The sequence below is a fragment of the Atractosteus spatula genome, chromosome 11 (assembly GCF_055471065.1).
Source record: "Atractosteus spatula isolate fAtrSpa1 chromosome 11, fAtrSpa1.hap1, whole genome shotgun sequence".
NCBI classification, from domain to species: domain Eukaryota; kingdom Metazoa; phylum Chordata; class Actinopteri; order Semionotiformes; family Lepisosteidae; genus Atractosteus; species Atractosteus spatula.
Window position 1 is genome coordinate 38,171,965 of NC_142716.1, and position 26,097 is coordinate 38,198,061.

General features: G+C 41.3%; 1 protein-coding gene across 3 annotated transcripts; it reads left to right on the forward strand.

Moving 5' to 3' along the window:
- Window positions 1-1,220: 1,220 nt before the first annotated feature.
- Window positions 1,221-25,506, forward strand: ubald2 (UBA-like domain containing 2). 3 transcript variants are annotated; one of them, XM_088927314.1, is made up of 4 exons: window positions 1,230-1,488; window positions 10,498-10,554; window positions 18,088-18,135; window positions 18,260-25,506. In XM_088927314.1, exons 1-4 carry the CDS (start codon window positions 1,369-1,371, stop codon window positions 18,584-18,586), a joined length of 552 nt encoding a protein of 183 aa, XP_088783440.1. In that variant the 5' UTR covers window positions 1,230-1,368; the 3' UTR covers window positions 18,587-25,506. The 3 variants fall into 3 exon arrangements, with proteins under 3 accessions (XP_088783441.1, XP_088783440.1, XP_088783442.1); XM_088927315.1 differs by lacking the exon at window positions 18,088-18,135 and having other exon boundaries at window positions 1,221-1,488; XM_088927316.1 differs by lacking the exons at window positions 10,498-10,554; window positions 18,088-18,135.
- Window positions 25,507-26,097: the final 591 nt, after the last annotated feature.

Consider the following 26,097-nt stretch of genomic DNA (forward strand, 5'->3'; position numbering starts at 1 on the left):
ATCCAGCAGACGATGGATTGCTTCTTGGCGTTTTGGCTAAGATCAAGTGTAATATCAAGCATTTGAAGGCCCCTTCAGTTAAGCCAGAAGATGTTTGTGCCTACATGCAACAGTATCTGATAGCCCTGATTTACATGTGTATTACCCAAGCTCTCGTTTAAATATTGCATCTCTTTATTCGTTTTTAACTGCATAAATATAACTATTCTGACAGGGTTTCAAAGATTTTTGTAGTTACTTTGCAACAACGCTGACAATACACAAGGTGATCCAAAATACTTGAAAGAAACTCTGTTGATCCTGTCAAGAACACCATTGTTCCAAACCCCCCATTGTTCTTGTGTATTTAACAAAATTGTCGGAGGGACTCTAATGGATTTTAGTTAATACAATCTTGAAAACATTTACTCAGCAGAATTCACAACTGAGATCTGTAGTGTAGGGTGCCGGTGTCACACCCTGTATGTTAAAATAATACACAAACGTTTAACACCAGCGGTCCCTAGGACTCAAATTCCTCAACTGAACTTTTATGGGTTACGGTGACATATTTCGGTATTTATTAACAAAATCCTCGTGTGATGGCGCTAGCAAGCTATCAAGCGAAGCTATAATTAAGGGATATCCCACTTTATTATAACTGTAAATAACGTCGTACCACTACCCGTTAATACAGGATATATTTTAAGTAAAAGCGGAAAAAAAGGAAAATAAACCTAACTAAGGGAAGGCGTCGCCTTACTATCGAGCGGAAAAGGCAAGCTCTAGACACAAATCCCTCATTACCTGAATGGACGTTTGAGTGGCGTAACGGACATTTAAATGTCGATCAATGGCCAATTGGAGAGAAGCACTAACGTCTACAGAATGCGGATTATCCAATTCCAACAATGAGTTTACAAAACAAAAAATACCTGCCAATCCCAAATTTCTAGAAAACCCGGCCAATGAACTCCGGCGGCTGAGTATCTTCCCGTGAAAACGACCAATGGAAGTGAGTCTTCAACAAACTCTCCCTCTCTCTCTATCTCTCTCTTTCTCTCTCTCTCTCTACCCCCGTGGCCAATCAGACGTCACATGTCCCTGAACATTACTGAATCGTAGCTCAACCGGTAGCCAATAACATCGCAAAGTGTGTGTGCTCCCGTTCCCAGCCGTCCAATCAGCGCTCAGGACTGGCCGTGTTGTTGGTTGTGACGCTGAAAAATATTTTTGTTGCTGCTGTTCAGGCGAGAAGCGGAGTGGCAGGGAGGATCGCGGTGGGGAAGAATACCAGTGCATTTATTTTGTTTGCGGTTTTTTTCTTTACCGTCCCTTTTCTACGCGTTTTTGTTGTTTTTGTTTTCATTCTTCGAAGTGTAAGTTGCGATGTCGGTGAATATGGACGAACTGAGGCACCAGGTGATGATAAACCAGTTTGTTTTGACCGCTGGTTGCGCCGCCGACCAGGCTAAACAGCTCCTCCAGGCAGCTCACTGGCAGTTCGAGGTGTGTGTGGTCGGACCGCACGGTAATGGGGAGAGGGCTGGGGCGGGAGGGCGCTACAGCGGCAGCCTTGGGGGTCAGATCTCGGGAGTTTTTACCTTACAAAGCATGAAAGTTGTGTCGTTGACATTAGTTGTGGGCTAATGTATGCCCGGAAGAGGCGAGGTCTGGGGGGGGGGGGGCTCCTTCTGCTTCTGCTTCTGCTTCTGGTCGGCATTTGTTTTTATTTTCAACACGTTACCTTTGTGTTAAAAATATTCCGTACACTCTGATTTTGGTGCAGTGTGTGTGTGTCTTACTCACGCTGCTTGAACGTACGGCGATTTCAAGATTTCCCCTTGAAATAGCCAGCGAGTTTAACCCTCGACCAAGCCAGCCCAAACGGGACTTTGATGTGATCCATTGGCGATCTACCTGTTCGGGGAAGCTCAAGGCAATTCAAATCAACCGCCTTTGTAATATTAAAGAAAAAAGATGTTTCGTTTTGGCTTTTCCTGGCATATTGCAACACCGCGATCGATCATTTCCTTGTTTACATGCCTCTGAGCGATTAGCAGTTAGGAAGCACGCCGTGGCTGGTTTTACGAGAGGAAGGGGACGCAGATGTAGTTTCCCTTTTTTAAGGGTATTGGTATTTGTTTATCATAGTCGCCTCCCTCTAACAATGGATGGTATTTCTGTTGTTGATATTAAACAGTGCTTTCGTTTCTTCAGACGGCGACCGCACCTCAGGAAGGCGGCTGTAAGAACACTTTTCGGTCGCTAATAACGTGTCTTAAAATGATCAGTTGATCGAGCAAGTTTCGACTTGGCTTGCAGAGCAGCAGCGATTCCCACACAGGCATCTAAGATCTTCTGGAGAGACAAGCCCGTCGGAAATAAAAGACCCAAGTGAACTGGGACTCCCTCTCAATCCCCTGAAAGTAATGGAAATAAAAAAAAAAACTGGAAAAGGGTGGGTTTTGAAAGAGGCGGAAGACCGATTCGCGACACTCTGGACATTAGGAATTGTAGTACGTTTATTTGAAGTGTGCCCTTGATCCCACACATTCGTGGACGGTAGTGCAGTGCAGCAGTAGCTTGTAAGCTATTCATTTTAAGCCAACAACAGAAGTCTTGTTCGTACACTTACATACCCATGTACGAAATCTTCCCGAATGTGGACCCGAGCTCGGTCCATGCTATAAATACCATCATCGCAGTTAGTGTCTTGGAGAAACGATTCTTTCTGGAAGTCTTTTAAAGGTTATTTGTATGGACAGAAATTATACTACAATACTACCGTGATTTTCGAAGCAGTTCACGGTGCTTCTTGCAGGTGAATGAAATAGGAACATCTAAGGCCGTGTGGTTATCACTGGGATCGGGCAGTTTGTCGATAGGTGGTTTGTCCAGGGGCGCATCGTTTTGTTTACATACTTCGTGACAGGATTTGAACACCTGATTCCTGAAAAAAAAAACAGGCTGTATTTTCACAGCGCAGCAATAACTCGTAGGGCCTGTTGGGTGTGTAGGAAACAGTACTCACCATGACTGGTAAAAGCTGTTGCCACTAGTAAACAAGAGTGACACTACTTCTTAAATTTCATAACAAATGTACTCGCTGTGTCACTGTTAACAGCAGAAAATATTGGATTCACAGCACATATATAGCCCTTATTGAAAAAAATAGTCTGTCATACAGAGTTTTGGATTAACAAATAGAAGTAGTCCCCAAAATTTGTAGGTTCAGCAGTTTAATGTAGTTGTTCCAAATAAATCAGTGGTTTTGCAACAATGAAGCAATAGGTGTGAATCATATGAGTTATAGTTGGATAGGTGGTTAAGAAAGTGCATTGTTGAGGCTTTTAGTGAAATATTATAACCTAACATTTATGAGATAAATCTTCCATAAAACAGCTGGCCTGGTCTGTTTGGCGATTGTGTAATTCTCAAGCTAGTAGGAGTTACCATTTAAGAGTTTTAAGTTGCTGTTGTCTATTTTTTTTCCCCACACAGCAATGAAGAGGAGCTATCACCCTTCTGTCACAATTCCTTCAACAGGCCCTAATACTTTCCTGCCTGTTTAAGTGATAGGTTTTTGTTTTGATCAGAGTAGATTGCCTTATAATTAAAGCTTGCTAGCAAAAATTAAATTAACAAAAGTGAGTCAAGTAGAGAACTGTACAATGTGAAGTCTTAGAGTTGTGCAGTAATAAAAAACTTCACTGAGATGTCAAATATGTCTTGAGTCAGATATGCCTCAGTGAAAATAGAGATGCAGTAAGTGAGAAACCATAGAAACACAATATGCCAGTGAGATGTCTGATAAAGGACGTTTCACTCTCTAGTGCCCTTTGTATACAGCATTTATGTTGATTTTTAAAGAAAGATAACACTTGGAAATGTCTTGAGCTGGGATATGTAGGGTTTCATGCCATAATAACAAAGGTGCTGTAAATAGTTTAGTGAATTACAATGATGGGGTTTCTAAGGTTGTGTGAGACTGGTCCTTTATTATCAGAGGGAGGGCTAGAATACGATAAATGCAGAGAACAGAGGTTTCTTGTGTAACAGATCTGCCTCCCTGTCTTTGTTTGAGTGTCTCGATGTGTTGTAGAGCATGTTTCCACTATAATTCACCCGTGGTCTCGGCAGTATCAGTTGTGAATTACAGTTGGGGGTTTTTTGTGCGCCTTGTCACTATGCAAATGTCAGCCCGAGCATGAGCTCTCGGATTCCCTTTGTTTATTTCAAGAGGTCGTCTGAAACCTGTCAGCTCCCCAGAGCTCTGCTCTTGAAGGGGTATTTCCGTCTCGCCGTGGGGACAGTCAGCGAGCAGTTGAACGCGCGCGTCTCCGCTCTTTCAGGCGGTTCCTCCCCGAGGTGAGGTGTAGCTTTTAAAGCTTGCTGCGCCACCATTTAGAGGAGCCCCTTTCCTGAGAGAGCAGCCTGGAATGGCAAGCGGTCCCCTCGGAGGGTATCTTCTGCCTTCGAGCAAGGTCAGAGGGCAGGGGCCGGGGGGCTGGGGAGCGCAGCGAGCATCTCGCGGCACTAACCCAGCCTCGGCCGGAAGAATGCGAGACGCTATATTTAGGCCTGGGCAAGTAAGAGCAAACCTGCTAAAGACACACTATCCTCCAGCTGTTCCACCTCGCATTCCAAGCCCCGGTTTTATTGGTTTTGTTTTGAAGAGGGCTGCAGCCGTGTGGAACATGTTGTAGTGGTCAGGTGACCAGTGTCCGGCGCAGGGCCAGGACAGCAGTGTCTGCAGTAAGAGAAAAGGCAGGTGTGTCCATTTCGGAGATGGATTTGACTGCCGAAACGTTGTGTTTCTTTACATGTTTATTTACCTTTTGCCTGGAGAGTTATTTTAGTACAAATCTTCCACAGGGTAAGAACACACAGTAATAAAACCTTCAGCTGCAGTAACTTCCCAAATCATTGCATGAAGAAGCTTGCAACATCACACACATTGTAATCTCAAGAGAGGAAGCTGTAGAGGAAAGGGGCATCTATTGGAGGCAAAAACAAGTTATTCTTTCCCATGAATGTGTTAAGGAGTTAAATTTGCCTCTATCTTGTATTTCCTTACTAACTGTCAGGGACTGAGCTAAACTAATGGTTTGCTAATCTTGGCTATTTTTAAATTGTGCTATGATTTTGTGGTTAGGCTGAAGATCCCAGCGATCAGGAACTTAAACAATAAGCTATATGTTATAATTTCAGGATAAGATAAATTAACTAAGTGAGTTCAGTATAACAACCTGAAGAGTGTTGTTACAGAAGCTTTATAATTTTGTGAGGACATAACCTCATTTTCGCTGTAAAACGATTCTCTCAGTGTTTCCAAAGGTCTTCTTTAAAATGAATGATGTCAGTAGGTGTCACTTAAAACACAGAGTCTTAGTAAAATGTTAACTTCAGCATCAGATCTGCTGATTCAGCTGGTTTCAATGTACGCACAATGTTTAATGATATCGAGAGTGTCACGAACACATCATTGTGCATTTGGTATTAGATTGATATAAGGATGGGAGACTATATTCAGCTAAATTTATTTATCATTACATTTGTGGCAGTTGCCATCATTTGTTGTCAATCTGATTATTTTAACACTGAAGGGAACTTTGCACCTCTTGGCTTTCACTATGGTTTACTGATAAACCCGTAATGGGTGAGGTTGCAAGGATGTGGAAGCCCAACAAAAATGAAAGACAACGCCCAGCAAAAATGTGGGCAGTGCCCTTTGGTTGCAAGAAAAGGACAGTAAAGATTTAAGCTCAGCCCTAAACCACTCCTAGGATTTCTATTGTGATGGAGTTTATTTGCAGCGTACCCTGTTTCCATGTCTGATTAGGAAGATTTAGAAAACCATGCCACAGGGGATTAAGCAGCCTGTACAAGCTTTGTGAGGAAAAATACCCTCTTTTTTATCTTCCTGCTGGAAGAGTTTGTAACAGGGAAACAGTGTTATTTAAGCAGTGACCACTTTATCCTTCCAGGTGTTTTTTTAGGTCTTTGGATCATGGCATCTTGTACAGGCCTCTTGTTGGAGTGAGCAGAACTTGCGTTTAAACTATATCATATCCCCAGGTTTATGCCCCGGTGATTTTGAGAAGTTCAAGCTAACCTGGACCGCTGCGGTGGGCTGACTGGGAAGTGAAGCAGCTGGTCCACAATTCTGAGGAAGTTTGTTTTAGTGAAGGTCTCCCCATGTGTGAGACCTGGAGCTCAGGACCAGGCTGTTCTCGAGGAGCACCAGTCTCCTGGTGGTCAATATAGAGCAGATACCACTGTGTCAATACCAACACAGAGTACCTGTGTGGTACTTATTTATTGAATTTTCTTGGATTCCTGCATGTCAGAGGTTGGACAGGAAATCCGGTGCTAATTCTGAGTGAATGCCAGGATGCAGGGCTCTCTCTATCTCCTTATTTAGAACCTAAGCACAAATATGAACACTGGTGATCTGAGAACATTTTGTCTTGTCAGAAAGCATTTAGAAAAAAAGTACATTGAGAGCATTAGCTTATCCTACCAGCTGTCGGGGTGCACAAGTCCTTCTCCCCTCCCATTCATTTTCTTCTCAAGCTTTAAATGGTTCCTTACTTATATCGGGATTGTAAACTCAGCCCACTGTGAGCCTCAGTCTTTTTCCCATCTGAGCAGTGTGTCTAATGTCTGTATTAATGTTTCTCTACAGGCCTTAGACTATGTACCATATAGTCCATCTTTTCAACTGTGAAGTGCAAAATACTTGGGAAGAAAGCTTTTTAGTACATTTCCAAATGAGCAAGAAGACATAGCTAGAAGTATTAATTTAGGAGTTCTGGATTTTAACTGAAGGCTTGCTTCTGAATTCTGGTGAAATATGAAAAGTACGCCCAGGGACAGAAGTCTGTACATTAATAATAGCACGCACAGTTGTCTGGTTCACGTGTAAGACTGAGACTGATGGCAGTAAACCCACTTTCTACTTGGAACACAATGTAATATTTATCACTTTGTAAAATGCAGTTTTGAAAATGAAAAATCTTCCCCCCCCCCCCCCCCACTTCTCAGTACTTTAATGAGCTTGTGTTTAAGTTGAGTCTTCAGTGGTAATAGTTGATATATAATCCTGGCGAAAAGGCACATAAAAAACAGTTTCTATGTTAGTTTTTTTTTTAGTGCAATATAGTATTTGTGGTTGTGTTGTAGAATAAAAGTGGACTGTAATGGAGAAGTGCCTCCAAAGGATTTATTTTGTTTTTGACCTATTTTTAAAGACCCTATCTAAGTTATTACATTTTTTTTTGTAGTGGTGTGAGCACAGATTTGGTATATGCCAACCTTAATAGAGTGGAATCAGGTTTTCTTTGTAAATACATTCAGTCTGTTAAAAGTGCATAGAAGTATGATTGCTAGAAGAGGCTGAAATGTTAAATGCACTAAAAGCACTTTAAAGCACTTTAAATCTCTAGGGCCTGATGTTATCCAACGAGATGTACCTAAGGAAACAAGGCCTTTAATAAAATTCTTCCAACAGTCACTCAAATGAAGGGTAGTAAAAATAGCTTTTGTAGCTGTAGAAAAGATTATGCAAAAAAACAAACCTGTAGATAAGTTTTACAAAGGAACAAGTGAAGGGTTATTCCATGCTGAAAAGAGAAAAAAAGAAATGCAACGTTTCCACTGTGGAGCCTTCTTCAGGTGTGTGCGAGATAAGTCTTGCCTCCATTAAATCCAGTGACATGGAAATGTTACGTCCTTTGGACCTTGAATCTTACATCCAGTGATATGGAAATGTTAATTAATTGCACCTGAACTAGATGATCAGTATGGCATCAAGATTCTGGGAAATAGTCAACATTCATTTAGAAATGGCAGATCTCGCAAAGTTTCCTTTGTCAAGAAGATTCTTAATATTGTGTTTTTTATACACAAGTACTAAAAGATCCTTTTATGGTATATATATTTTATATAATATAAACTAAATCATGGGGAAAAAAACTTTTTAAAAGTCTTTACCTGTGCTTAACTTTTTCAGATTGAGGTCACTCGGAAATTGGTTGGTGTTTTAAGATTTTTATAACCAAAGGACAATGCAGAATGGTGGCAAAACCACTAGAGCTTTTTGTACCGATCTTGTCACTACTTTCAGACAGAGAGTAGTCAGCTGTTCTTTGTGATTAAACGTTTTTATTCCTGTGAATAAAACCTGATTTTTGCCTGAAGCTTTTGTCTTGTGTACATGCCAAAAAAGTTGAATTACTCAATTATTTCTGAGTGTTTTAAAAAAACATTCTTGCATTTCAGAAACCCCTACTGATACCTTAGACCAAGAGTAAAAACTAGAAGATCCAGTAGCCCTCAAGCTACCCTATTGATATCTTTCCAGATTTGTGTCCAATCTTGACAAATTTAGATTTGAAAATACAGGTTTGATGGGCAGTTTCCACCTCAGGAGAAAATAACCAGGAAACTAGCATTGATATGTTGTCCTTATATACAAAATAGAGTGAAGAGGATTAGTAGGTTAATGCTGATCCTAGTACCTATAGTTTACAGGATGTTCTTCAGCTTCAAACAGATGATCACCTTTCGAGGACTATAAATGCCAGCTCCACTGCCCTGCCGATTATAGTACTCTAGTTAAAGGTGTTGTGCCTGCTGCAGTAATGAAAGACTGAAACGACTGAGATGGTGGAAGAAATTAAATACTAACTGCAGAAGAGCCTGACTGTGGGATTGAATTTCCACATAGCAGTGCAAAATAGTTGATTACTAAAAAGATGCACATACTGTATGCATAATGCACAACATGTTTTTTTTTAGTGTAAAAAAATTGTCACTGGGGAAAAAAGGCCTGTTGAAGTCATTGGTATGTTTTAAACCTTGTTTGCCATTCTTTTCTCATTGAGATATGGCACATAATATAGAGCAGGATTTGCCAACTCGGGTCCAGTGAAGTTTTATTGGTCATCTATAACTAGCGCTTTCCCAGGACTAAAGTGTTCAGCAGTCACTGTGAATAAGGATCCTGGACTGCAGTCTTTAAGGAGAAGTGTCTGCCAGTTCTCTCTGCTGATGCTAAATTGATCATGACAATAGAAGCTGATGAGTGTAGGTTACCTCTGTTGGGGGGGAAAAACACAGCCAGTGGCTTTTACTTAACCTAATATTGATTAATAAAAACAAACTTGTGATCTGAATAAAATGAATCAGAGCATGTTGCACAATGTTCAGTTGCTCCTTGGATAGGAAAAGAGAGAGATCTGGGCACATCCAGTAGATCTCTATTTTTCACAGCGCACTCTTATGTGCAGCACAGACAGGCTACAGTTGCAAGCCAGTTGCATCATTCTTCGAAAGGGGCATGGCTACCCAAGTGCCACAGGCACTGTCCCATGTGTGCACTGTTTGTTCAGTCTAAAAATAAGGGCCCATCATTTACCCTTCGTTTGAGACCGAACATACCTAGGTTTGTCAGCACAACATATTTGTGTTAATTTCCAAGCAAGCAGAAAATCAGTGTTGTGTTTTTTGAAGCCTGTCCCTATGGCAGATGTTTAATAGAAACAGTGTAGCCCCTGCGAACAACATATTTGACAAAGCAGGAGTAAATTCATGCTGTGGTGTGAAAGTAGCATCAGGCTTTACTGACGGGAATGTTTCTACTTCTCCTGATGCACTTGAGTGGCTTTGTTAGGAACCTCTGTGATTGAAGACGGAGGTAAAAACGATTGTCTGGTGCTGTGATCCAGTGTGTGGGTGTCACAGGAAATGTAATTTCTTCTTGTAACCAGCAGTTAACATGCAGGACCGTGTGTTCCTCTTTGATACGGAGGCGACCGTCGCGCAGGGAGGATGTAAGCCAGGCAGCCCTAGGGACAGAGACAATGCATCCCAGAAGAGCAGTTGATATGTGTGTCACGTTTGTGAAGCAGGCAGTCCCAGTGTCCTTTGCTGCGGTGCTGCTTTGTTGACAAACAGAAGAGGAAAGTGTTGATATTTGCAGAGACCAGTGCAACTTGCCTTTAAAAAAAATCTTTCTAAATTTATACTTGTCCATCCCTCTACAGCAAATAAAATTGGTTTCTGAAGAAACAGTGTATTAGGTCTATTTTCGTTATTCTTCAAACGTCTTGGAGGTGCTCATGGTGTACTGATTTAGGTGTGTAAAGCACAGCACAGTGTTGAAAAGTAAAAGCAGCCTCCTGGCTTTTTATTGATCATATTTTTCCCTTGATTATGAAATGCCATGGTTTCCGAGCTGCATGGATCTGTAGCTGAAGACAGAGTTATAGAGAACAAGAGCTACTTTAAAAGCAACCTGCTAGAAATGCAGCAGGAAAGACATTTTCTGTTGCACGCTCCTTCCAGTTTACTTTTGAGTAACAGTCCTTTTCACAGTCTAGACATTTTATTGGGGCTGTGCACAACATTTCTGAGGTAACAAAACACTAGCTCATTTACATATTTTGGTATGTAAAGGATTCCTAAGCTGTCTGCTGCTTTTTAATGCAAATTATCCTCTTTTTTATTTAGACGGCACTAAGCTCCTTTTTCCAAGAAGCTAATGTTCCCAGTCACCACCCTCAGATGGTAAGTTAATTTTATCGCTGCTCTCTTAAAAAAACTGTTATCCCTCATCGCCTCCTGTGATGACTTTTAATCTCGCAGTTCATTGGGAAGCATTGTTAATAGCCTAACAGAACACAAGGAAGAAAGGAGAAAGAAACTAGCACAATGTTCGAACTGTGTTAGTGTTCTGTCACGGCGCTGAAATTAAATCTGGCCCAAAGTTCATTTATGTGTGGTGCTCTGGAAAGTAAGGGGGGGAAAAACGTTCAGGTGCTTTTCCAGTCTTCCTTGCATTATAACTAATACCTGCTTCTTATTGACCAAAGGTTACATGCACTTACAGATTTTTCTATCAGTGCACGTACCTTGAGCAGTCAATAGTTTGTGCATTTACAGATATTTTTTAAGAATTAGATACATTATTTTTGCTTTAAAATAGGCTTACGAAGCAGTAGTGCAAAATATTTTTTTTTACAGACATTCTTCACATGTTCAGCATAAATTTGTCATAAAGCAGTACATCCATGCCTGCAGCTAAGTTCACCCAGGATGGCCGAGTGGATTAACACTTGCTAATTAGAAACTGGGGAGGAGAGGGGTTATTGCAAAAATAATCAAAGAAGCTCTTTGTAGTCCACATGCGTGTCGTGTTTCTTGTGTTGTGTGGAGGCTCCTGTCCCATAGAGTTTGACCTTGGTCTGCTGTGCTTGTTGAAGAGACCTGAATGGAGTGGCTCTGTTTTGAGTGAACTTTGTTACTGGGTATCTGCATGAGACTGCGTGTGGAAGAGATTTTTCTTTCCCTGCTTGTTTTTTTTTTCTTGAACTCAAAAGGCACAGCCCAGAGTGCCTGGGTTTGTCTGTGTACATGTGCTTTGATGGGTATTTGTTTTTCTGTTCCTTTCTTGAGAGCAAAGCAAGGTTCCCAAGTTCATAGTTGGGACTTGAATTTTTGTGGAAATGATATGGATTTCAAACTGCTCCTGGAAATCTGTCAAACACTAAGTAGGATTTGACTGTTTTTAATTATTTAAAATGGTCAAATTTAATTTACTGTTTGTTCCTTTGCAATGTACCACCTGACGTATCACCCCACTTTAACTTCATGAATACTTCTAAATGTGTGACAAATGTGTATGGGAACCAATGGCATTTGTTGTGATATAAGTATATTAAGTATGTATTTGTCAAAATAATGGCATTGTAAAACGTAGCTGCCAAAATTATGATCAGGAATGAAGAGTTTCAGAAATGGTCACATTCACTAGTGAGCAAGTGCTCTCATGAGTTATGGATTATTGCATATCATATTATTGTCTGTGGCCACAGGATTTAACCCAATGTATTCCTTAAATGTGTGTTTCTTTAGTTTTCCTTGTTAAAAACCAAAACATTTTTCATCATTTCATAAATTATACATGAAACAATTTGGAACTATTTTCTGAATTGGTAAAATAATGAACCAGAGTCCTCTCATCTGTAAATCTAACACTTTAACGCAGTCCAAATAGTCTTCTAGCTGTATGGTCACACAACAACACTCTTGAAAATCTTGTCCCCCACCCCTAGCAGAAGGATATGTTGGTTATGTTACAACACACCGTGCCAAACAAAACAAACAAAAAAAAACAAATAGGTGAACCCTGAAACACAGTGCTTAAGGAAACTGTGAAAAGCACAAAGGCTGATTTATTAAAAAAAAGAGTCTACATAAAGTTGCAGCTGGGTAATACCAAGCACAGAGACTGAGAGGACAATAGAGTTTTCAACAGCAAGAGTCTTTGCTGAGAGGAAACATTGAAAAAGCTGGCAGCCGGATGTACACATGAGAGTGCGTGTGTGTGCAGGTTAGTGCAAGCCTGGTTTGTTTTTGTTTTGGGTGCAGCCATTACATCATACCACTGGAGGGAGCCTGAGGGGGGCAGGGCAGTGGAAGAATGTGTCTGCTGCCAGCTTTCCCCTGTGCGCAGCGGAGCAGTCTTGTGACACGCGCTGCGGCTCCCGGGACAGGAGATCTGGGGAAAGGGTTTCAGAGAAAAGTGGGGGTTCGGGGGGGGGGGGGCGTGCCCACTTATGGGGAGTGAAATAAAACTCTGCGGTTTACAGGCTGCTTTGCTGAGGGAGGTGGGGAGTGGGGGGGAGGGTTCAGCCCAGACCTCTAATAATGTCAGAGATGTATTGAGTGTGAAAGGTAGCTGGAGGCTCTGTGGCCATGCAGGCAGAGTGCGGCAGAGCACAGCTTGCGAATGAAGCAGAAAACCAGGTCCGATTCGTGCTCCCCTATTGCTTCAGGCATAAAAGACCTTCATAATGCATTGGCCATACAGAGAGCACCAATCTGTTGTTCAGGGGGATTTCTTCTTTAAATGAATCCTGGATTAGGAAAACAGTGGCTAAGCTTATGTATAGAGTTCCGTCTGGATTGGACATTCTCTTGCATTGTTATTGGATTTCCCTCTAAGGATACACTTTTTAAACTGTTTCCTGTAGAATGAGTATCTTACCTATTGGTGGTGGTGGAGGGGAGACCCTGTTACCCGTAAAGCACTTTGAGTGGAGTATCCAGAAAAGCACTATCAATTATTTACCTATCAATTATTAATTATAATTAATTACCTAAAATATTAAGATATTAAGAATGAACTCTTATAAATTTCCAGTGACAGAAGTTATTTTGATAGAATATTTAAAACGGATGCAGATTACAAAAACTGTAACTGCTTTCCCTTAAACTTGTGCCGTAAACCCTTGACTGGATCGGATACCTTTCAAGTCATTCTAGCGCAGTGTTACCAGTCACAGGGGTGACTTCTTAGTTCCTGTGTGTGATCACTCCTCCATGTGTTATTGAACAACAGTAATATCATCCGTTTTCCATTCTAACTTCAAAGTGCGTGCACCACTTTAGTGAATGAAGGCCACGTCATATCAGACGGATGTACTTTTTGTGAGGCCAAATGTGTGGTGAGCAGTAACAGACTCGCCGACACAGATGCCAGTGTTGCAATCAGTGTGTTTTAAATCGTCTCTCCAGACCCTAGTTTCGTATTAAGGTGGACTGCATTCCACTTCTCATCTCAGCCACTGAATGTTTCACTTTATCAATCCATCAGATCTCAGAGACATTTACCTCACATAGAAGTCCTATGGTTTACTTACTGTGTATGTAGCTGTATTATAATGTCATTATAATACATATACAGACTGTATCATTATCCTTGTCACATGCTAATGACGGTATTCCCGAAACAATAGGAAGACTCGTTTTTGTGATTGCAGAATGGTGTGGCCAGAGCCCATTTTGCAGTTTGATTGAGAGTAACGCATTGGTTAGCAATTTTCTGTGCTATCATTTTCTAAAATATTTATGTGTCCTCCTACCCCCAGGGGTAATCTACCCCCGGTTCAGGCATTCAAAATCAAAGGCAAAATTACCCTTGCAGAGTCTGCAGTGAAACATAAAAGGAATGACTCAAGCGGAAATTGTGGGAACGTGGTTTCAAAATTGAAAAAAGGACACACTGTTTTACGCTGAGGGTTGTTGGAGTCTGGAACAAGCTAGCCAGCTATATTGTTGATAACCCTGACTTCTTTCAAGAAGAAGACCAAAAGGTTACTAGCTTCCAAAATACAAAATACATATCCTTTAAAACATTTCTTATGTTGTTGTATATATTCCTTCCCATTCCCCTCTTCCTTAAGGATTCATTAGAAGGATCTGCAAAATGCAGGAAAGTCTTGTCTGCCTCGGAAAAGCTGTGAGGGATGAGGGCAGAGGACGTGCACAGTCAGGTTTAAAGGATTATCTGACAGGATGCGATAAAGAAATGGCCACAAAGAGAACATGAGCTCTCTGTACTGGGCTAGGCTTAGTGACACATTGAGCTACTTACTCCAAGCATACCACAAAGAAGCTCTTATCAGATTGGTCCTGTGTATGTGCACTGAAGTCGGGTGCAGTGCCGAGGTGGTTATTTTGTACTGTTCAAGGGCAAATCGCAAACAGTAATGAACAAAACATCAACAGACCCCAATCCTTGTTATGTGTTGGCTTGACCAAACGAATAAGTGAGATTTTTGGTTGCTGTTGAGCCTGTCTCTTGTCCTTTCAGTAAATGGGGGCATACAGAACACAAGGTAGATTACATGAAAGATATTTTATTTAAAATTATCTACAACATGACTGTAAATTGGGTGGCGCTGTGGTGCGTCAGCATTACTGCCCCACTGCTGTTGAGTCATGGTTTCCATTCCCATTTGGGCTGCCTTCTGTGTGGAGTTTGCATGCTATGGTTTCCTCCCATGGTCTAGTGCAAATGCTGTCTAGGATAATTGGCGACTCTAAGTTGTTCCCTAATGAGTGAGTGAGCGAGCGAGCGAGTGTGACCTGCCATGGACTGGTGGCCTGTCCAAGGTTTAGGTTTATAGACCACTGTATTGTCTGCCCGTTTCGTCTATTGTACTGGTAATGGTCAATACACCAGCATTGGACTGGGCAGCTTATGAAAATGGATGGATGGATGTCTGAATTATATTTTTAATGCTATTGAGGAAACACTGACAGCTCAACAGTGTCAGTTCTCATAATAGGACACTTTTACAGAGGCATGTAGGGTCAATACATATAAGTAAATTTAAAGGTTAAATTTTAACCTTTAACCTCTGTACTTTTACAGAGGCATGTAGGGTCAATACATATAAAAACAAACCGTCTGTTTTTGACCTCACTCAATGAGCCTATGTAAAATGAACTAACCTGAGGTTGTGTTATGAGATAATTGAGGTCAGTGGTCAAAATGACCTAATTTCACTCATTTTGTAACTCATTTTATAACCTTTAAATTCAATAGTGTATCACGGGTAGGTTTAACTTTGAGCACCTCTGTCTCCTCAGTAGTAATTTTCAAAAGTAATTAGTCAACAGGTGTTTGATTTCATATGGCGTGACCTCTATCAACATCTTGGTGTTTCCATTGGAAAAGTCATTTTCCCTTTGCACATGTATATTAACACCTGCAGGTTAAGACAAAAGTCTTTGCGCTCTTCAGTCGAGGTAATCTTCACTAATTTTGCTTAATAAATTCTTATTACACTGTACATATTGATATGGGCTATGCTCAAAAGCCTCTCATTAGATTTAAAAAAAACATAAACAACTTCCTAATTTAAAAAAAAGAAGCTTTTTAAACTCTTGTGCTTAATTAGCATTCTAGACATTGTTACGATTAAATATTTTTCCCTATATGTAAGAAGTTATAGTTGAACTGGAAACATTTTCTGACTAGAGTGCTGGGGCCAGGCTTACAGCTGGGCCACTGTCCACAGCGCTGTGGGTGTCAAAAGAAAATTTCACATCAGAAAAACCCTTCTGATGAAAAGAGTTCAGGTGTATGTGTGTCTGCAAGCGAGATGTTTCACAAGTAACATTAAGAATTCATCTCTGCTGATGAGGTTTTATGTGTTAAGTGGAAACGTTTGTTAAAAGGAATTGAAATATTTCAGACAATTGGAGCGGAAAGATTCTGTTTTGTAGCTACAGCATGCTGAAGCTATTTTTTTTTGTGCTCAAATAGTGTGATGCAAGGTTATCGTATTTCAGATCCTCAAAAGGGGACACCTCCCACTACTCTGGCTCGTGCCTGATGTCGGGAAGGCCCCGAAACAGTTCAGCCCAGGTGCCCGTTACTCTAAGGATGCCCCCATGTGGGCCCTCTGGCCCTGCGTCTTTATTGAAACCCACAAACCTGGCGAGTGGAAGTCAGGTGCCAGGTGAATTAACCGACCTTCAGAGGACATTACCAGGGCTCACAGGCCATTGGGGTCGCCTCTTGTTAAAAACGGTTCAGTTTTTTCTGGAGAGTGCTTTGAGTCTCCAGTTCTGCACCCTTTCACAGCGCACTGCTAGAGCAGGGTGAGGGTGCCATAGGGGGTTTCCCTGCAGTCTTTCAGGAGGGCACGTTTGAGTCACCAGCACCTGTGCATTGTCTCTCATTCTTGTAACTTGTATTAATAGCTGCTTTCTTACAAATAGAAACCCAGCCTTGAGGATTAATGCGGTGTTGTCAACTGCTGTTGCCGAGCAGTGTGGCACATGACTGGCCCACATCACAGCTTTAATGCTTTCTCACACATTGTGCAAGGAGGCGGCATTATGAACAGGAAATTAAATCTTAGTGTTAGTGTTATTTTCCTTGTGGTAACTTTGGTACCTTTTAATTTCGGATATTATTTATGCATGAGCAGAATTCCACTGATTAAACAAAATGCTCTGCTTAAGACCTCATGAAACGGTATACTTCTGTTAATATTCACTGTTGAAACAGTGTCAGCTATTAATCTAAGATCTAAATTAAAACCACGACCATTCAGTTGCTTGCATTCTGCAGTGCTTTCCTGCTTAGAGTGTTCTCTTCCTTTGTCGTTTCAAAATGAGACCTCGTCTTCCTGAAAGGGTGCTTTCTTAAGCATGCCATTGTCTCAGGCTTGTCCTATTTACTGGCAAGCCCGCTTCTGCTCAGTGCTTAAGGCTTGACCCGACCTTTTACACACTGTGTGATGGAATGGACTGCTGTGTTATTTATAGTTAGTGCTTTCAGATAAGCCTCCAATACCACTTGAAAAACAAGCTCCTTCCTGAGCAGCTGCCAGCCAGCCCTGCGCGTTCTCTTCATTGATCGCCAGGGCACATGCCAGTGTTTACTGTAGCCACAATAGAAGAAGTTCTTAATGGCAAGACCAGCCCAGTCATCTAGATGAATTTCCTTCACAGCGTGGCCATGAACTGAGAGTCCTCTATTCATACCTGCTTCCACAGTTAATCCATCCATCCATTTTCTAATGGCTTCATCGAATTCAGGGTTGTGGGGGAGCCAAAACCTGTCCCAGCATGCAACAGGCTTGAAACACCCAGAACACGATACCAGTCCATCACAGGCATGAACACACTCACTCCAGGGCCAGTTAACCTACTGGTATGTCTTTGCACTGTGAGAGGAAACATGAGGAGAACATAGAATCTGAGTTAACAGAAGGTCCATAATTGAACCCAGGGCCCCAGTGCTGCGAGGCAGCAATGCTAACCACTGCACTACCAAGCTGTCCTCCTAAGTTAATAATATTATAACATGGAGTTGACTTTATTTTTCTGATGGAGAAATCAGAACTAAAAGCTGTATACGAGCTGTGATCTAGGTGTTGTTGAACAGTGATCTCTTTGCTCTGCTATTCTCTCTGCAAAGCGGTGTTTGTAAATGTGCTAAACTTGACCCTGTAAAGCGAAAGGAAAGGTAACTGTATTTTTTAGGTTTTTCCCCAATTCTCAGAATTATCTCACCCCCCCCCTTGTATTCCAGTCTTTAATACTGATATAGCCTTTATAATTCAACGTTTTTTCTGACCCTAAATTTTGTCAGCTGTTTCCTGGTACATGTGCACAATTGCAGCTGAATGGTAATATAACTTTTTACTTTTAATTTGGTCATTGTCTCCCAGGTTAGGTGGAGAGCTCTCAGTAATACAGAATGTCTTGTCCTCCATTTTGTCTCGGTGTCTATAGAGATTTTGCCAAAGTGGGGGGAAAAAAAAATCAAAGCCTTGCCTTAAGGTGTGTATGATTTTCAAGTGGACCATAAAATGCAGCACGGGATGATGCAGATGCTGTTGTTTCCCGTGTGCAGGATTCTTGAAAAGAAATGATTTTTTTTCGCCTCTTCCTCGTCTCCGTTTAGATGTGCACTCCACGCAACACGCCGGCCACCCCGCCCAACTTCCCGGACGCCATCACGATGTTCTCCAAGCTGCGGGCCTCGGACAGCATGCACGGCAACAGCAGCCCCGTCCCGGGCTCCATGGCCTGCTCGCCTCCCGCCGGCTTCGGCTCCTTCTGGGCCTCCTCGCCTCCCAGCCATCAGCCCGGCTGGCTGCCGCCTTCCTCCCCCACCAGCCACCACCTGCACCACCACCTTCACCACCAGACGCCCATGTGGCCACCCGTATCCCAGCCCAGCAGCGCCCAGCAGACACCGGTGGTGCCCGCCCTGCACGGGCAGAGATGAGACTTTTGGGAGGGTGGACACGTCTGGGAGGGGAGTGGTACCTTTCTCGTTCTTTACCTTTTCCTTTTTTTTAATAATAATGACGGAACTGTTGTCTTTTGAAGACTTTTTTTTTTCTCGTGTGTGTGCATATTGATGTACGGCAAAGTATCCAAGCCAGGGGAGAGAACCACTAACAAAAAAGAGATGATAGGAAGTAGACATGTAATTCTTCTCCTCGAAAGGTTTGGGGGCCGGAATTAGAGAAGACAGAGACAAAGCACTGGAATGTTTTCATCTCTTCCGAAGACACAAAATGGCACTCAAGTGCTTGGATGGGGACTGTTGTTTTCTCCCCCCATTGGTCATCAGTTTCTTTTTCTTTCCTTTGCAAAAAGTCTTCAGGATTTCACACCAAGCTTCGCCAGGATAACAACCGTCTTTTCAGCCACAACCAGCATCCAGGAAAACAGGCGGAAAGCTCCTTTTTGTTGTATTAATCTTCCTTCTTCTCTCTCCACCTCTCTGGAAAGATGAGGACAAGTCTTAATTGCTTCCCTTGAAGTTGTTGCAGCAGCCCCTGTAAGTAGCTGGAAAAGGACAAGGTAGGATGCCAGTTCTCTTCCCCGAGTGCCCACACAAGCTCTATACCTACAGGTGTGTAATGCGCGTTGCCCCTGTCTGGAAAATGAGTCTCGATCATGGTGGTCTTCGGGACCCTTGTTCTGTCAGTGTCATCCACCTGAACATCAGGATCTACACGCAGTAAAGAAGTTTTGGATCACTGTTGTGTTCGTCGGGTCATTGTGCTGCAAGCAATAAGAATATGAAGCCACTATTAAGGTTCCATTGTTAAACGAATCAGTGGACATTCTGACATCCCCACACCCCATGAAAATCTGCTTTATTAAAGCTTATGACTAAAAGGATTCTACAAACCATGTTCCTTCTGTATAGAAAATTACAGTTTGAATGATAAAATGACATGATCTCAATGGACACAGGAACACCTTTTAAACTGCATCAAGGATCGGCAGCTGTAATTAACACATTGGTTGTTCTGCACCAGCATCCATATGATTCGGAACTTGCGTCTTTTTTAGTTACCAGTGGAGTTTCCTGTGGTGTTGTGGCTGGTTGTGGTAATTACCCCAGCAGGCTGCATGCCGGAAAGGATCATTCATGTACATTTAAGTTTTTAAAATGGATAAATCTTGAAACAATTGAAACTAATGGTTGCAATCTGTGTGGTGGTTTGACACTGTGCAACCCTGGGTAACGAATTAAGTGATCAAATAGAAGAGTCAAGTCACTGTGCTTGAATGGAAAATGCCCGTTTCTAAACCTAATTTGCAAATGTTTTGACGAAGGGGGTTGATGTCTGTTAAGGGAATCTCTATGGATTCTGCCAAACTTCTGGTTTTCAATAATACAAACCTTTGTTTCTTACCAGAATCAGCACAATATCCTGCACTGCATCTACCTCTGATTGGTGGTAAATACGCACTGAAAATGGTTTGTTTCCTTATCTTAACTGCTGTGATGCTGAAAGACACTAAAGCCAGGTACATTTCACTGGTCTGAAGAGTGTGAAGACAGGTTCAAGAGACAGCTTACACTGTTTCAGGGACCTGAGCGTTACAGGCCTCCAGCAACACTCCCAAGCCATACAGACTCTTTACAACCAGTTATATTTGCCTGGAGGGCTGCATAGCATCAGTCTGAAGGTGAAATAGAGTGATGGGGAAAAGATTTAGATTTGAAAGATGACATAAAGCTTCCCAATATGTCAAAATATTTGCAAATCTGTGGTTGATCTCCTTTGACATGAGACTGTCAGGTGTACGAATCTGTGGGAAAGATGCAATGAAAGTGGGTGTTGAGCACTGGTGTGACATCACTTCCCTTTAAAACATTTCTGTCGATATCATTCCAGCTGAGGAAAACGTTTGATTGCAGCACTTTGATCCACTTCAGGTTTAAATGTTGAGTCTTTGATACTTGAATACAAAGTGCTGGTTGTTTCCAGCTTCTTACTGTATTTTGGGTAAATTTGCAGGAACAGATGTATGAAGTTCCTCTTCTTGGCAGTAAACCAGAATCCTAGCCGGTTTGGTAATTCTGTCCAGAAAGCAGTAGTGTGAGCTTTTTGTTTTACATATCCAGTGTTTTGATGAGTGGTTAGCCAATTTTAAGTCACAGTTTTGGGGGATTTCTCAGTCACTGTGTAGTACCTGAATAAGGTAACGTGAAAAAACTATACCACTGGGTAAAACTTTGCGTTTACCAAGCTGCTTTGGAAACTGCAATGTTTCCATTAGTCACATCCAGCCATCCAGATCCGTGGTGTACACAATTGATCCCCTGCTGGAAGGGGCACCAGTCCATTGGAGGACCATGGCAGTAAGGGGCAAAGTAGAGTAGCCAGCATATGATTAGGAGGCAGGAGACAATTGGAGCAGCTGTCAGAAAGCCATGTGAACGTAGGAAATTCATGCAGACTCCACACAAACTCCTGAAGCCAAGGACCCAGGATCTAAGAGATTGCAGGGCGAACTGTAACAACATTGGCTATTTTGCTTTTTAAGAGCTATTTGTGCAAGAACCTACAGCTTGCAGTGGATCAAATTGCTGTGAAGTAACCAGCGGTTTCACTGCAGTAATATCTGGAATGTTGATTGTTTCTGAAACACATTTGTTGATGGTGTTTGGGAAAACCTAAGCCAGGATGAAATGGAACTTTTATGACAACTTTTTGTTCGATTGACTAAATGTGAATTGGAGATAGTAAGACAAGACCTAACTTGCCATCGCAAAAAAATGTTGATGGAGAAATTCAGAGATAATACTGAGGGATCTGAGGTCAGGCTGGAGCCATATTTAAGCTCTGCTTGAAGGTAGAAATCCATGTTTATCAATTGGTTTCAGTTTTTTAAGGAACCATAGAGACGTTACAATATCCTTTCACAAACATGTTTATACATCTGTGTTTCATCACAGTTGTTCTGGAGATTCTTAATACAATATCTAATGGTCCTGAAGGGCCAGTATGTCTACAGATATTCTAGAGCTCTTTAAAGCCTTAGTACCCAAAGCACCGCACGCAGTTGTTAAACTGGTCCAGTTTAGGTTAACAGCAAGCTGAGTTAGGTTCGTAAGAGGCAAGCTGAAATGAAAGTTTATGAACACTCTGACCTTCCAAGTCCTGAATTGAATGCCCTTGGTCTGGAGGATGTTTTTCTTATTTTTTCTTCTGATGTTTTGTGGAGTTTTGGAGTCCTGTGGGTATTTGGAATGGACCTCATCAAGAGATCACTTTGAAACGTGTGGATTTCTAAGAGCAGGAAACACTGCCATGTGACTCGGAGACCATCACCAGCACTGTCCAGAAGACTCCTTTCACGGTCCTCTGTGTGTGGAAACTGTCTGCTGCCAGGGACAAGCATTTATTTCTCCTGTCCACAAAGTCATTTTGTACAAGTCTTTGAGAAAGTGATCTTTTTTGTTGATTGCTTTTGGAACAGGGAGATGTGTTGATGTGTTTTTTTTTATAAAACTACATGATGCATCTGTCTTGAGTTTTAACAGATGGTTTGAATGACAATACTGTAGCTTCAACACTGCTTGGAAGTAATTATTTTTATTTTGGCAGGGGCACAAACGCTCTGATTGATGATTGATTCAGGTATCCTAGCTTTGTACAACAGTTTCCAGTTTCCTCCCAGTTTTTTTATCTGCCCTGAACTCCTGGTGTTGAGGTGTATATGTGAAAGTCATTAAGTCATCAGTCCTAAACACCGTTGTCCTGAGACAGTGCTCCATTCTCTTCCATTCAAGCCAGTTGACAACAAGTCTTGGACAGAGCCTCAGCAATAATGTATTATTCAGTCAGCTCATGAAAATGGTAGTTGAGGCTTTTTTCCATCTCAGTGCAAAAAAAAAATCTAGGTTATGATTTTGTTTCTAACAACATTTGCATTTTATAGAACTATATTGGCAGAGAAAATTGAAATAGAGATTATTGAAATACTTCTGATATGTTTTTAGAGGTATTGTGAAGGAAATTGTTGGGGGGAAAAAATATCCTCTTGAAATGTCTTTCAAGCCCAGAGATTATTACTATTTAATATACAATAAATGAATTGAAATGGTTAAAAGAGCAGGTAAGTAGGTTTTGAAACGTGTTATAATTCTCACCCTGAGCTGTTGAACAGTCCTGTTTTTTTTTTCTGCAGTGGCATCCTCTCAGTGTTTTTAACACCTGAACTTTGTCTCAGTAGGTTTACAGTAATGGGTCCAGGGCATGTTTCCCTCCTGTCACCTATGACCCCCAAACAGAAGAGGGGGTGAAAACCAACAAAAAAAACAAAACATAGCGTCCATTGTTTTTCCCTGAGCTGCCAACACTGCAGTGACGACCCATTGCGTCTTAAGAGGAAAAACAAACTTATGGATTTGTTTGAGAATTTCCAGAAAATTTCCAGAATATGGAATTGATGGACTCGGAGTGCCTCAGTCTACCAAACATTAGCATCACAACAGATCCTGGGAAACTCTTACGGCACCTGTAAAAGTTGTCAGGATGGTCATGTTGGAGAGAAATTACAGGATTGTTACTTAAACAGCTGCAAGAGTGAGTGAGGGAGCCTGATGCTCTATACCCTGGAAAGCTGCCTGAACACTGGCACTTCAGTTCCCAGGTGAATGATTGGCTGAACACTGCAGGTGTAAGAGCAGGCCTGGCTCCAGCAACGGCCACTGTTCTTGAAATCCTTTTAGAGCAGAGCAAACCATCAGGTGTTCAGCTATGCAAATTATAGGCAGATATAAGTCAGAACCTCAGCAGCAAGGCAAGGAATATTTCCGTTTCAGTACTTTTCTTGAGAACTAATGTAGGTTCACACTTAGGAGAAGGCCAGTACCAATTCTGTTTGGTTGACACACCGTAGTGTAGCACTTTGTCTTTATCACATTTCTCTGTTTCACACCCCAGTTACTGTACCTCTGTACACGTCTGCAATGCCAGATCAAACAAAGTCATTTTGACAATAACCCCTTTAGAAATTTGGTGATTGAGTGTCAGTTCAACGAGGTAGTGTCGCCGTATGTCACAAAATTGGACACAGTTTGAAAAAGGACGAATTTTCTGAAATCTCAGTGGTCAATTTTATAATAGTAGAAGAATGGTAATCTGGAGTATTGTTTTAGGTGAGATTTCTCCAACCTTTCAGTTCAGAAAAAAATTGTAGATGTTATAATGTTAAAAATTCATATTTGCAGTATGTTTATCCACACCACATGATGGGTTCTTGTCATAGACTTACCAGTACATCACTGCACATGAAAACATTTTGTGACTTTTCCCCACATGATTACTACAATAGTTCAATGTTGTTGAAAATTGATGACTAATGGTCTGTAATACATAATGGAGAGTTGTGTCCGGAACCAGGTTTAGATAACCCTGATAATATGGTGCATTCACACTACAGCTGATTGTGGAAAGTTAAACATAACCGCCATGTGACTTCTGTACACTTTTGAAATATGTGGGCTAAGAAACGTGTTCAATTGCATATGTTGTGTCTACAGGCTTTAAAAACAACATTAGAAAATGCATTTTTTGTTGCTTATGAGCAACATTACACAATTTGAAGTGGCTACAAATGCTGTGGAAATTGTTTTTGAGAATTCTGTAATAGATGAGGTGCCTACTGTAGAACTGTATAATTGCTAAATTAACATTTTGAAACAAAAGTCAAATGTTTGTTTGGGTTAAAAGGTTTAAGCTTTCATTCATTACTATAATTGCTTTCTTTCCACTAATTGGAATAGAATATCAAAAATGTTCTGCCTTCAAAATGTTTTTTTTTACAATGTAATTGTTTATATCTCAGGAACAGAGATCTCTGGTGAAGTGTTAGTTCAGTGTTATGACTCAGTTGTGTAATCTTAAACTTGATACCCCCCTATGTCAGGCCCTAGTACCCTTCGGAAACCAGTGATGACCCTTTGAACCTGCAACCAAGAGTATACTGTATGTTAAAATGTGTTGATCACACTGACTACAAAATCTAGCAGGGTGTGAATGCTGAAGGCTGTAGCATACTTATTTCAGATCAGTCACCACACAGATTTTTGTTTTCCATCAAATCACATTTACCAACATTTTGTAGATTTGTATGTATAAGTCAGCTGATTGAGCTGTATAGTGACTTTTCCTTTCGAACATTCTGTCCCAGCTGGCAAAATATGCACACTTTAAGCTTGACTAGGATTAAGTTAAAGTAACTGGCCTTATCTCAGAATTGTAATTAAATGCTGTTTAGATGGCTCTGGACCTTTTATCCCAGTGACCACTGGGTGCACTACATCTGCAGCTGTAATAATGTTGTTAATGATGGCTTTTTGTCAGATGTCCCAATGATTGTCCCAGTTTGTACAGTACGAGGGAGTAACAAAAGTGTAATAATGAGGCCAAAATTCTTTTGTATAAAAGGACAAAACTGCTTTTCTTTCCTGTTTATTTCCCCTGTCGAAATTTGTATTTATATATTTAAAAAAAAAGTATTATTTGCTACCACCATGTTGTGTCTTGTGCTTTTGTCTGGAATTGGTTTATAGCTGACACAAAAACATTTGGAGTAGCCTGTTCTAGAGTACATACTCATCTGTTCTTTACCTCTACTTTGTGAGATCTAAAACAATAATGGTAGTATGCCAATGTTATGTAATGAAAATGCAACAGTGAGATTAAGATTCATGTATAGAATTTGTTCTCAATCATTAAGTTAACATGAAAAGGAGAAATGGAGTCAGTGCGTGAAAGTCATCCATTTGCAATATTCACTGAATTGTCATTTTTATACAAAGCTTGGAACTTGTCTTAAACTTTAACACCAGTTCTCCACCTTCACAGTAATAAAATCCTTTCAACGATTTCTCATCTCTTCTTAAGCAAGCTTGTTCAGCTATTTCCCCCATAAGTATGTGTACTGGCGCATCCAGTTTGGCCAGGGCCAGCATTCTCACGTATAGGAGTTGTGTCCCTGACTGCAGCAGCTGGTTTAAAAGTTCTCTCTACCATCCACAATTACTTATCTGCCGACATTAAAGCCAGAAAGTAGTCAAGACTCAGCCCACACTGATAGTCTAATTGCTCTCATCGCCAAGTGAACAGTGCACTTCTACACTAATAAGCAATGCCTAACTCTTCAACACTAATGCCTCAGGTAGCCCTGGTCAACTGGCCCACTCTGATTCTCTGCAGCCCACTACCACCTCATTGAGGCTGACAAACTGCTCAATAACCACCTTTGAATTTTTTTTTTTTCACAATCCTACACTACAGTCCTAGAACTCAGTATTGAACACGTCTTCACAGAATCTCCTCTACCTTTTTTCATGCTGTAGCCTAGATGCAGACCAATCCCACACGGAGCCTTTGAAACCAGCTCCTCTCCTTCACATGCAATGCCATGTGCTAAATTACTCATTAAGAGCAGCTGTGACTCAATCAACAGGTTCTTCCA

Excerpts from the sequence above, each read along its gene's own strand:
- ubald2 (XM_088927314.1), top strand. The coding sequence starts at position 1,369 with ATGTCGGTGAATATGGACGAACTGAGGCACCAGGTGATGATAAACCAG. Across the intron at positions 1,489-10,497 it reads CAGCTCACTGGCAGTTCGAG|ACGGCACTAAGCTCCTTTTT; the intron begins GTGTGTGTGGTC and ends TTTTTTATTTAG. Across the intron at positions 10,555-18,087 it reads CCAGTCACCACCCTCAGATG|AGATTTTGCCAAAGTGGGGG; the intron begins GTAAGTTAATTT and ends CGGTGTCTATAG.